The following is a 13,253-nucleotide window of genomic DNA, read 5'->3' as shown; positions in this document are numbered from 1 at the left end:
CATTGAGAGGATGCAAAACTGGGCTGAGAAGTGGCAGATGGAGTTCAACCCAGATAAGTGTGAAGTGATTCATTTTGGTAGGTCAAATATAATGGCAGAATATAGTATTAATGGTAAGACTCTTGGCAGTGTGGAGGATCAGTGGGATCTTGGGGTCCGAGTTCACAGGACGCTCAAAGCAGTTGTGCAGGTTGACTCTGTCATTAAGAAGATGTATGGTGTATTGGCCTTCATCAATCGTGGAATTGAATTTAGGAGCCGAGAGGTAATGTTGCAGCTATATAGAACCCCGGTCACACCCCACTTGGAGTACTGTTCACAGTTATGTCCGCCTCACTACAGGAAGGATGTGGAAGCCATAGAAAGGGTGCAGAGGAGATTTACAAGGGTGTTGCCTGGATTGGGGAGCATGCCTTATGAGAATAGGTTGAGTGAACTCGGCCTTTTCTCCTTGGAGCAACGGAGGATGAGAGGTGACCTGATACAGGTGTATAAGATGATGAGAGGCATTGATCGTGTGGAGAGTCAGAGGCTTTTTCCCAGGGCTGAAATGGTTGCCACAAAGAGGACACAGATTTAAGGTGCTGGGAAGTGGGTACAAAGGAGATGTCATGGGTAAGGTCTTTTACTCAGAGAGTGGTCAGTGCGTGGGATGGGCTGCCGGCAATGGTGGTGGAGGCAGATACAATAGGGTCTTTTAAGAGACTTTTGGATAGGTACATGGAGCTTAGAAAAGTAGAGGGCTATGGGTAAGCCTAGTAATTTTTAAGGTAGGGACATGTTTGGCACAACTTTGTGGGCTGAAAGGCCTGTATTGTGCTGCAGGTTTTCTATGTTTCTAAATATGAAGAAATGATGTAATTTAAATACTGTCCCAACAAACTTCAATTTCAACAGTATTTAATCTGAGGTAATGTGTGCATATACTTTGTGAAATCTGATTTTTATTCTACTAAGCAAAAGGCTCAATTGTTTGGACATCTCTGCTAGGTAGCTGTTTCTCTCGCATGATGTAGCCTGATCTGAATATTTCCAGCATTTTCTATTTTATATGCCCTAGGTATCAGACAGAGGCTGAAAGCTTTTTGTTACTTTGGTTGCAACAATCTGCTTAAATCTCAAAGCTTGATTTGGATATTGCAAAGATATTCTACGATCATTTTTTTAAAATATATGCTTCAGTAGTTATGAATACTTATAATCATAAGACCGTAAGACACAGAAGCAGAATTAGATCATTTGGCCCATTAAGTCTGCTCCACTATTCCATCAGGGCTGATTTATTATCTGTCTTAATCCCATTCTCCTGCCTTTTCCCCGTAACCTTTGACACCCTGACTATCATGAACCTGTGAACCTCCACTTTAAATATACTCTCTGTCTTGGCCTCCACAGCCGTTTGGGGCAATGAATTACGCAGATTCACCACCATCTGGCTAAAGAAATTATTACCCATTTCTGTTTTAAATGGCTATCACTCTATACTGAGGCTGTGCCCTCTGGTCATAGACTCCCAAAGTAGAGGAAACATGCTCTCCACATCGATTCTACCTGGACCTTTCAACGTTTGATAGGTTTCAATTAGATCTCCCTTCATTCTTCTAAACACTTCTTTGCCCATTTTCCCAATCTGTCCAAGTTCTCTTGCACAGTGTCCCCAACCTCCGGGCCGCGGACCAATACATTGCTGCGAAGAATGCAGCGGTAGCCGGAATGCACCCAGCACATCTTTAAGAAAAAAGCCGAAATAAACAAGCTAATTAATTAGGTGCCGCCCGGCATGTAAATGTCGGCCCAGATCAGAGGCGACGCAATCGGCAATCATGGGTTCTTAAACCTCTCCAACTGCAGGGTGAATTCTATCATATTATGGTCACTGCCTACTAAGGGTTCCTTTACCATAAGCTCCCTAATCAATTCCGGTTCATTACATAACACCCAAGACAGAATTGCCTTTCCCATAGTGGCCACAACCACAAGCTGCTACAAAAAGACATCTAATAGGCATTCTATATATTCCCTCTCTTGGGACCCTGTACCAATCCGATTTTCTTAATCTGCCTACATGTTGAAACTCCACTGGACTTTTGCATCATTGCCCTTATTACATTCCTTTTCTATCTCCCATTGTAATTTATATCCCACGTCCTGGCTTCGGTTCAAAGGTCTGAAAGTAACTCCCATCAGTGCCTTTTTACCCTTATAGTTAACTCTATCCACAAGGATTGTATACCTTCTGACCCAAATGTCACTTCTTTGTAAGGACTTGATTTCCATTACCAAGAGAGCCACTCTACCCCCTCTGCCTACCTGCCTTTCCTTTCGATACAATGTATATCCTTGGATGTAAAACTCCCAACTATGATCTTCTTTCAGCCACAACTCAATGATGACAAAGTCATACCTGCCAATCTCTAACTGCACTATGAGACCATCCATCTTATTCTATATACTGTGTGCATTCAAATACCTTTATCTTACACTTACCTATTATAAAAAAACAATAATCATAGCTTTTAATGAAATAAATATCAGTATAATGTTACTTCATTACAACTCACCTGCACATATTTCCCAATGATCTTCATTATCTCCAAATTAAATTGTTTTACTGGTGCTCCAGACAAATCAATATGACTCAAAAGGCTATATATAATTTGTAATAATGACTGCTGCATGCTCGTTAGGCCCTTTTCTAATAACTGAAGAGAGACATCAGACATAGAGAAGTTATGATTTTGCAGTTAAATCTCTGTACATTCATACCCTAAAATTAATCATGCTCACATTTATAAACTCCATTTTAATTAACTGCCATCAACACCAAATGCAAGCAGAGCAAATATCACAAGCATCAGTTCTATAAATGGTATATTAAGACTTTGTAAATTCAGTTTTCACATATTTGATTATAAGTCAACTGTAGCGTTAGAAGCTTTGTTCATAATCAGGGCAAAACACATTTCTTGACTACCGTGTAGATACAGCTACAGGGGTTTATTGTGTCTTCCATCTAGTGGTAGAAGTGAGAGTTGCAATTGTAACCGTGTCACAGAATGGTGATGATGCCAAAGTAAAGAGTGCAAGACACACAAGTCACATTTGATGTATCACAATATTCACTGACCTATAAGTCCAATATGGTAGGATAATAAATAAAGGAAGCTGAAATCTTAGCAGAATGATTAGAATCCAAGAATACAGTTTTTTTCATTACCCAACTAAAGTACAGATAAATGTTAGTATTCAGCCTTTATGATGAAACTGTACAGATCAAGAAGCTATGATCTGTGGAAATTTGATCAATACAGTTTGAAATCACAACGGAAAGATGGGAGACTACTGGATGATGGATGAAATGGGTAATTACCAAGAAGGGACAAAGGGTAGAGATCAGAACTCAGGGAATCTATCAATTAACTGGAATATAGCTGCATTATAAATCATCAGTTCTACCTCAGAAAGAATACTGTGGTCGTGGCCAACACCAGTCAAAATGTAATTTAACTAACTCTACATTTAAACCTTTTTGAATTACTCTCTACAAACTAACATCACAAATAAATTTCAAAAATTACCTCAGCTAAATAAGTGACCAGGTTAAGAGTGATATCAGAGAAAGCATCATGGAGGTATCGGCAAACCACATTAATCCAATTGGCACAGTCTCGTGAATAACTATGTGTGCTATAAAGGCTCATCATGTGAGCCAGGTTAGAAAGTGTGGCTGTTTTTTCTTCTGCACAAACCTAGGGAAGATAATAAATTATTTAAGGAAAAAGCATTTTATGTACAGAAATTACCTTTATCTTTTGCTTAAAAACTTTTAAAAGTAAACACAGAATCACAATGTCCACAACACTGAATTTATTTTGTAGTTGTAGATGATGATGATTTTTTAAAAACAACCTTGCAACATTATTATAATAATGCAAGTGCATTTAACAACCAAATGTGTATCCTAAATTTAGGTTTTGTTGTCATTCTCACAAAATAGGAGACACCTTCTTTTAACAGGCTTTCAGCAATTCTATTTATGATACTTTGGAACCAGTTTTCGAATACACTGACATTTTTTCAATATGAGCAACAGGAAGGAGGAAGCTTGTCAGACCCACCAGCCTGCTTCATCTTTCAATATCATGGCTGATCCATTCTTGTCTTTGTAATCACTCTCTCACTCCCTCCTGATACCCCTGCAATCTCTTGTAGTTACATTGCATCACCTTTTGCCTTTAACAATTTGAATGACTCCATTTCCAAAGTTCTCTAGGGTAGAGAATTCCAAAGGTTCGTCATCTTCACCTTTATCAGAAATGGTCAAATCCTTATTCTGAAACTATGCATCCCAGTTTTCAAGATCTCTGTCGTCATATATCAAAACTTTCATCCTAGGAATCAATCACAGTGAAGCTTCTCTGCATTGCCTTTGATGCAAGCACATCAACCATGAATATGGAGACCACCCTGAAAAACTGCACCAAAATATTTCGACATTCATATTCCATACCACTTGCAATAAAGGCCATCATTCCATTAGCCTTCCCAAATACTTGCTGTACTGATATGCTAACCTTTCGGGTTTCATGTACAGGAACATAGAGGTCTTTTTGTTGCAAACATGAGGAATTCTGCAGATGCTGGAAATTTAAGCAACACACATCAAAGTTGCTGGTGAACGCAGCAGGCCAGGCAGCATCTCTAGGAAGAGGTACAGTAGATGCTTCAGGCCGAGACCCTTCATCAGGACTAACTGAAGAAAGAGCTAGTAAGATATTTAAAAGTGGGAGATCCAAAATGATAGGAGAAGACAGGAGGGGGAGGGATGGAGCCAAGAGCTGGACAGGTGATTGGCAAAAGGGATACAAGAGGATCATGGGACAGGAGGCCCAGGGAGAAGGAAAAGGGGGGGGGGACCAGAGGATGGGCAAGGGGTATAGTCAGAGGGACAGAGGGAGAAAAAAGGAGAGTGAGAGAAAGAATGTGTGTCTATAAATAACGGATGGGGTACGAGGGGGAGGTGAGGCATTAGCGGAAGTTAGGGAAGTCAATGTTCAGGCCATCAGGTTGGAGGCTACCCAGACGGAATATAAGGTGTTGTTCCTCCCATCTGGGTAGCCTCCAACCTGATGGCCTGAACATTGACTTCTCTAACTTCCGCTAATGCCCCACCTCCCCCTCGTACCCCATCCGTTATTTATTTATATACACACATTCTTTCTCTCTCTCTCCTTTTTCTCCTTCTGTCCCTCTGACTATACTCCTTGCCCATACTCTGGGTTTTCCTCCCCCTCCCCCTTTTCCTTCTCCCTGGGCCTCCTGTTCCATGATCCTCCCATATCCCTTTTGCCAATCACCTGTCCAGCTCTTGGCTCCATCCCTCCCCCTCCTGTCTTCTCCTATCATTTTGGATCTCCCCCTCCCCCTCCCACTTTCAAATCTCTTACTAGCTTTTTCTTCAGTTAGTCCTGACGAAGGGTCTCGGCCTGAAATGTCGACTGTACCTCTTCCTAGAGATGCTGCCTGGCCTGCTGCGTTCACCAGCAACTCTGGTCCTTTTGTTGATTTGCTGCAATTAAGTAATAATTTGCTTCTTCATTCTTCCAAAGTAGACAAACACACATTCCCGCACAATATAACACATTAATTTACATATCATCAAATTTAGTGATGGTTTCTGAAGGTTTCTGCAGCATACATTATGATTTTTCATTAAAATTGTCTAACTTGACCTATTGAATAATTTTCTTCCAAAAAAAAGGCATCACAACAGACAAATCTGTACTAATTCAGAGCATGAAGCCTAATCGATTATTTATTAAACATGAAGCTTTTCTAAAGAATAATGGACATTAATTATTCCAATATTTAAGTAATAGTTCATTACTGGGTACGTACCTTTGCTATTCTGTCAGCAGTCTCCTTGCAGAATTGGGTAGGGTTATCAAAATGTTGAATTAAATGAGGTAGCAGGCACAAAATATTTAATGGGAACCCTGGAAAAAAAAATTAAAGCTGGGTCAAATCCAGATGATAACTTTTGGGCCTTTCTTTCATTAACGAAGAGGAATAAATAAATAATGGCCCATAAGTTTGATTCCAAATACATTAAAAGTAAACTAATCAAACACACAAGTCAAAATTTATTTCTGACAGATTTAAATTACCTGGCAGAAAAGCACAATGTGTAACCTTCTTTCAGCTGATAAACTTAAAAATCACGGATTGCCCTCTGCAGAAGATTGTTGAACAATTGGTGCAAGTAATTTTTTTATAATTATTGAAATTACCATTAACTTTCACTACAGACTGGTCGACACTAGTCCTCAAAAACTGCTCCTCCTAATATCTTCAGCATTTCTACATAATCCCTCTTTCCTGTATAATCCTAGTGATACTTTGCTCAATGCTTTCACTTAGAAAGGCACTCAGAATACCAGCACAGTACTCTTATTGCCACTTGATGAATGCTTCATAAAAATCAATCTCACTTTTTAAGCTTGCATTAAAGTCCTATTGATTTACTTCTAAGAACAATCTTTCTAATTCAATTGGCTCGATATCTCTTTTAAAAAAGAGAAAGTCAGCAATGATGTGAATAAAAACAGTGTGCTAGATCAAAGTCAAATTATCGATATATATATAGCGATTTTTTTTTGTTTTGCATCAATAGTACACGACAAGACAAAAATCATCACAAATTACAAAACAAATAAATAAACAGTATGTGAAAAACAAATAACGAGGTAGTGGTCATGACTATTCAGAAATCTGATGGAGGAAGATAGGGAATATAGGGAAGCAAGAAAGGAGCTTAAGAAGGGGCTGAGAAGAGCAAGAAGGAGGCACGAGAAGGCCTTGGCGAGTAGGGTAAAGGAAAACTCCAAGGCATTCTTCAATTATGTGAAGAGAAAAAGGGTGACAGGAGTGAAGGTAGGACCGATTAGAGATAAAGGTGGGAAGATGTGCCTGGAGGCTGTGGAAGTGAGCGAGGTCCTCAGTGAATACTTCTCTTCGGTATTCACCAATGAAAGGGAACTTGATGATGGTGAGGACAATATGAGCGAGGTTGAAGTTCTGGGAGTTGTTAAAATACATTAGGACAGATAAGTCCCCGGGGCCTGACGGAATATTCCCCAGGCTGCTCCACGAGGCGAGAGAAGAGATTGCTGAGCCTCTGGCTAGGATCTTTATGTCCTCGTTGTCCACGGGAACGGTACCGGAGGATTGGAGGGAGGCCAATGTTGTTCCCTTATTCAAAAAAGGTAGTAGGGATAGTCCAGGTAATTATAGACCAGTGAGCCTTACGTCTGTGATGGGAAAGCTGTTGGAAAAGGTTCTTAGAGATAGGATCTAAAGGCATTTAGAGAATCATGGTCTGTTCAGGGACAGTCAGCATGGCTTTGTGAAGGGCAGATCGTGTCTAACAAGCCTGATAGAGTTCTTTGAGGAGGTGACCAGGCATATAGATGAGGGTAGTGCAGTGGATGTGATCTATATGGATTTTAGTAAGGCATTTGACAAGGTTACACATGGTAGGCCTATTCAGAAAGTTAGAAGGCATGGGATCCAGGGAAGTTTGCCCAGGTGGATACAGAATTGGCTTGCCTGCAGAAGGCAGAGGGTGGTGGTGGAGGGAGTACATTCAGATTGGAGGATTGTGACTAGTGGTGTCCCACGAGGATCAGTTCTGGGACTTCTACTTTTCGTGATTTTTATTAACGACCTGGATGTGGGGGTAGAAGGGTGGGTTGGCAAGTTTGCAGACGACACAAAGGTTGGTGGTGTTGTAGATAGTGTAGAGGATTGTCAAAGATTGCAGAGAGACATTGATAGGATACAGAAGTGGGCTGAGAAGTGGCAGATGGAGTTCAACCCAGAGAAGTGTGAGGTGGTACACTTTGGAAGGACAAACTCCAAGGCAGAGTACAAAGTAAATGGCAGGATACTTGGTAGTGTGGAGGAGCAGAGGGATCTCGGGGTACATGTCCACAGATCCCTGAAAGTTGCCTCACAGGTGAATAGGGTAGTTAAGAAAGCTTATGGTGTGTTAGCTTTCATAAGTCGAGGGATAAAGTTTAAGAGTCGCGATGTAATGATGCAGCTCTATAAAACTCTGGTTAGGCCACACTTGGAGTACTGTGTCCAGTTCTGGTCACCTCGCTATAGGAAGGATGTGGAAGCATTGGAAAGGGTACAGAGGAGATTTACCAGGATGCTGCCTGGTTTAGGAAGTAAGCATTATGATCAGAGATTAAGGGAGCTAGGGCTTTACTCTTTGGAGAGAAGGAGGATGAGAGGAGACATGATAGAGGTGTACAAGATAGTAAGAGGAATAGATAGAGTGGATAGCCAGCGCCTCTTCCCCAGGGCACCACTGCTCAATACAAGAGGACATGGCTTTAAGGTAAGGGGTGGGAAGTTCAAGGGGGATATTAGAGGAAGGTTTTTTACTCAGAGAGTGGTTGGTGCGTGGAATGCACTGCCTGAGTCAGTGGTGGAGGCAGATACACTAGTGAAGTTTAAGAGACTACTAGACAGGTATATGGAGGAATCTAAGGTGGGGGCTTATATGGGAGGCAGGGTTTGAGGGTCGGCACAACATTGTGGGCCGAAGGGCCTGTACTGTGCTGTACTATTCTATGTTCTATGTAGAGAAGATGCTATTCCTAAAATGTGTGTGTCTTCAGGCTCCAGTACCTCCTTCCCGATTGTAGCTATGCAAAGAGGCATGTCGCAGATGGTGAAGTTCTTTAATAACGGATGATGCCTTCTTGAGTCACTACCTCTTGAAGATGTTCTTGATGCTAGGGAGGGTTGTACTCATGAAGAGCTGGCTAAGTCAACATAGCCCTGCTGCCTCTTGCAATCCTGTGCACTGGAGACACTATATCAGCTGTGATGCAACCAGTCAGAATGCTTGCCATTTCTGCAGAAGTTTGCAAGTCTTTGGTGACAAACCAAATCTCAAGTTCCTAATGGAAGTAAAGCCACTGATGTGCCTTCTTCGTGACTGCATCAATGTGTTCAACACAAGATTGATCTTCTGATGTTGATATACAAGAACTTGAAATTTGTTCTATTGAAAGGATGGTGGGGTGAAAGAATTATGGTCCACAAGAGATGTGGAATATCTAGTCAAGAGAAAGAAAGAAGCATACTTAAGGTTTAGGAAGCAAGGATCAGACAAGGCCCTGAACAGTTACAAGGTAGCCAGGAAAGATCTTAAAGAATGGATTTAGGAGCACTAGAAGGCTTTGGTGAGTAGGATTAAGACACCCCCCCCCCCCCCCAAGGTGTTTTATACGTACATGAAGAACCAGAGGATGACTAAAGTGTGGGTAGGACTAATCAGGGATAAAAGAGGAAATGTGCTGGAGTCAGAAGAGATAAGGGAGGTACTTGATGAATACTTTGCTTCAGTAATTACCAGTGGGAGGGATCTTGGTGAATGTGAGGTCAGAGTACAAAAGGGTGATATACTGTAAATGTTGACGTTAAGAAAGAGGATGTTCTGGAACTTCTGAAAAACATTATGATAGACAAGACCCTGGTGCCCAATAGTATATACCTCAAGTTACTACAGGAAGCAAGAGAAGAGATTGCTGTGCCTTTGACAATAATCTTTGCATCCTCACTGGTCGTAAATGTAGTGCCAGAAGATTGGAGGGTGGCAAATGTTATTCCTTTGTTCAAGAAAGGTAACAGGGATAATCCTGGGAATTACAGACTAATGAATCTTATGTTAGTGGTGAGCAAACTATTGGAGAGGATTCTGAGAGATAGGATTTACAAGCTTTTGGAAAAGCATTATCTGATGAGGGAGTCAATGTGACTTTGTAAGGGTCAAGTTGTACTTCAGAGATTGACTGCATGATTTGAGGAAGTGACAAAACGTATTGATGAAGGCAGAGCAGTCAATGTGTTGTACATGGATTTTAGCAAGACATCTGACAAGGTTCCCAATGGTAGTCTCACGCAAAGTCAGAAGGTATGGGATCCATGGAAACCTGGTTGTGTGGATTCAGAATTGGCTTGTCCACAGAAAGCAGAGATTGGTTGCACAGGGAGTGTATTTTGCCTGGAGGTCAACAGAGTTCTGTTCTGGGACCCCTGCTCTTTGTAAATTTTATAAATGACTTGGATGAGGAAGTGGGAGGCTGGTTAAAATTGCAGTTGATATGAAGGTTGGTGGTGTTGTGGATAGTAAAGGAGGTTGTCATAGGTTATAACAGGATATTAGCAGGATGCAGGGTGGGCTGAGAAGTGGCTGATGAAGTTCAATCTGGAAAAGTGGGAAGTGATTCACTTTTAAAGGTCAAACTGGAAGGCAGAATACAGAGTTTATGGCACAAATCTTAACACTGTTGATGGACAGAGGATCTTGTGGTTCACATCAGTAGATCCTTCAAAGATGCAGTGCAAGTTGATAAGGTGGAAGGGCAGGTAGTGTTGAGGAAGCAGGAAGTCTGCAGAAGGACTTAGAATGGGAGACTGGGCAAAGAAGTGGTAGATGGAATATAGTGTAGGGAAGTGTATGGTCACACACTTTGGTAAAAGGAATAGAGACGTAGACCATTTTCTAAATGGGATGAAAATTAAAAAAAAAATCAGAGGTGCAAAGGAATTTGGGAATCCTCATGCAAGATTCCCTAAAAGTTAACTAACAGGTTGCGTTGGTGGTAGTGAAGGCAAATGCAATGTTAGAATTCATTTTGAGGTGACCAGAATATAAAAACAAGGATGCAATACTGTGGCTTAATAAGACATTGATCAGACCACACCTGGAATATTGTGAGTAATTTTGCACCCTTACCTAAGAAGATGTGTTGGCATTGGAGAGGATCCAGAAGAGGATCACAAGAATGATTCCAGGAATGAAAGAGTTTATGTACAATGAGAGCTTAATGGCTCTGGGCCTCTACACTCTGGAGTTTAGAATGGGAGGGGGGGGGAGGAAAGAGGGATCTCAATGAAACGTTTTGAATATTGGAAGGCCAAAACAGAGTCGATGTGGAGGGGATATTTCCTATAGTGGGGGAGTCAAGGATCAGAGGGCACGGCCTCAGAAAAGAAGGAAGTCCAGTTCAAATAGAGATGAGGAGGAATTTCCTCAGCCAGAGGGTAGTGAGTCTGTGGGAAAGATTGCCACAGAAGGCTGTGGAAGCCAAGTCATTGGATATATTGATAGGTTCTTGATAAATCAGGATGTCAAAGGTCATAAGGAGAAGGCCAGATTATGGGATTGAGAGGGATGATAATTCAGCCATGATGGAATGGGAAGCAGACTCTTTGGGCCAAATGGACTAATTCTGCTCCCATGTCTTATAATTTAGAGAAGATTTATGGAGGAAACTATCGTGGTGATGTCAAACAGGGGGTATAGTAGGTGTGTGAAACTTACTGCCAGGGCGGTGGTAGAGGCAGATACAGGAGGGACATTTAAGAGATTCTTAGATAGACAATGGATGATGGGGGAAAATGGAGGGCTATGTGAAAGGGAATGGTTAGTTTGAACATGGAGTAGGTTAAATGGTTGGGAAAAACATCATGGGCCAAAGGGCCTGCACCGTTTTATGCTCACACTTTCCATCATTGTCTCCTGAATGTGGACCTTCTCCAGACTTTCCCTCCTTAAACTCCACAATCAATTCCTTGGTCTTGCTGACATTGTGTGTGAGAATGGTGCTCAGAATGGCTTCATCCACACACACAAACCACACCATTTTTCTGAATCCACTGACATTCTCCAGCTCCAAGCCTCTAAACCGTAATCACTCCATAAATCGCCTGCAAGCAATGAGTAGTCAGTGGTGGATCTTGAGGCCCTACCGCCAATTGCCCTTAAGGCCTAATGTTCGCTCACTGCTCTGTTTGATCTTTAAACTGTGTTTAAGTATCTTTGATAACCAGAACCATACTCAAATAGATGAAACAAATATAATTAACTACAAAACTTAAAAGCCATTGAAAAAATATTAATTTACATTTTAAATTACATTTAATTAAAATCACATTTGAGTGATTGAAGTCACTTTAAAACATTACAAATAAGCAAATAAAGGGAAAAAACACTTGTACAAAAACAAAGTACTCAACTTTTGAAAACAGGTTACCAATATTCAAATGGTGCTGAACTGTAGACACTGAGGGGCTAGATGAGAGGAGTACATTCTTAAGAACATTAGCCCTCCTTTTGTTCACTGCACAACATTCTCCAGCTCAAAACATTTCTCTGTGGTAACAGTATATGAGAGACCTGTGCAGCCTAAGTTCCACAATGTAGTGCAGCACACACACATAGTGTACCCAACACCAGCTGATGCCAGATCCATGTCAGGCCCTCAGCATACCAGTGCACACTGAGGAAGGCAGGAGGCCTGCACCAGGTTCCCAGTCCCAAGTTCCAGGCACAACAGCACTGTCAATAACACACACGTTCCATTATTGCCCTTCTTCCTGGAATTCATCTGAGTCTTAGATGAGGAACCAATTGAATTAAGTGATTCAGAGGAAAATTGAAAAGTTCAATCAAAATGCTGTTACCAGGAACACAGGAATTAATAAAAATCTGAGCTAATTTGTTTTTGATTTAAAAATTATTGTATTTCACATTTTATCACTTAGCTCACTATACAGTGCTGGTAAAAAGTATTCACCCCCTTTTGAAGTTTTCATGTTTTATAACATTGAATCACAATGGATTTTTGACACTGATTGATAAAAAAAGACTTGTGTGAAAGTGAAAGAAAATTTCTACAGATTATTCTAAATTTATTACAGTTATTAAACACAAAATAATTGATTGCATTATTACTCACACTCTGCAAGCCAGTATTTAGTACATGCACCTTTGGCAGAATAGCTTTGAGTCTATGTGGATAGATCTCTATCAGCTTTACACATCTGGACACTACAATTTTTCCCCATTCTTCTTTACAAAACGGCTCAAGCTCTGTCAGATTGCATGGGGGTCACGAGTGAGCAGCCCTTTTCCAAGTCCAGCCACAAATTTTCAATTGGATTGAGGTCTGGATTCTGACTTGGCCACTCCAGGACATTAACTTTTTTGTTTTTCAGGCATTTCTGCATAGCTTTGGCTTTACACTTGTCTCGCTGGAAAAAAAAATCTCCCAAGTTGCAGTTCTCTTGCAGACTGCATTAGGTTTTCCTCCAGGATTTCCCTGTATTTTACTGCATTCATTTTACCCTCTACATTTACAAGCCTTCCAGGTCCTGCTACAGTGAAGCAT

General features: G+C 41.1%; 1 protein-coding gene across 18 annotated transcripts in view; it reads right to left on the bottom strand.

Moving 5' to 3' along the window:
- fryl (furry homolog, like) overlaps positions 1–13,253 on the bottom strand; it is a 372,606-nt gene that overhangs the window by 70,360 nt on the left and 288,993 nt on the right. For all 18 annotated transcript variants that reach the window (XR_011885352.1, XR_011885353.1, XM_072252739.1 and 15 more), the window contains 3 exons: positions 5,899–5,996; positions 3,579–3,749; positions 2,562–2,702 (listed from right to left, as the gene is read on the bottom strand). Coding sequence is in view for 16 of the 18 variants with exons in the window: in XM_072252739.1 (XP_072108840.1) it covers positions 2,562–2,702; positions 3,579–3,749; positions 5,899–5,996 (410 nt within the window). In the remaining 2 variants the exon portion in view is untranslated. The remainder of the gene's footprint in view (positions 1–2,561; positions 2,703–3,578; positions 3,750–5,898; positions 5,997–13,253) is intronic.

The sequence above is a fragment of the Mobula birostris genome, chromosome 3, assembly GCF_030028105.1.
Source record: "Mobula birostris isolate sMobBir1 chromosome 3, sMobBir1.hap1, whole genome shotgun sequence".
Taxonomy (NCBI): Eukaryota; Metazoa; Chordata; class Chondrichthyes; order Myliobatiformes; family Myliobatidae; genus Mobula; species Mobula birostris.
Note: the sequence above shows the minus strand (reverse complement) of the source record. Positions and strands in the feature narration are given on the sequence as shown.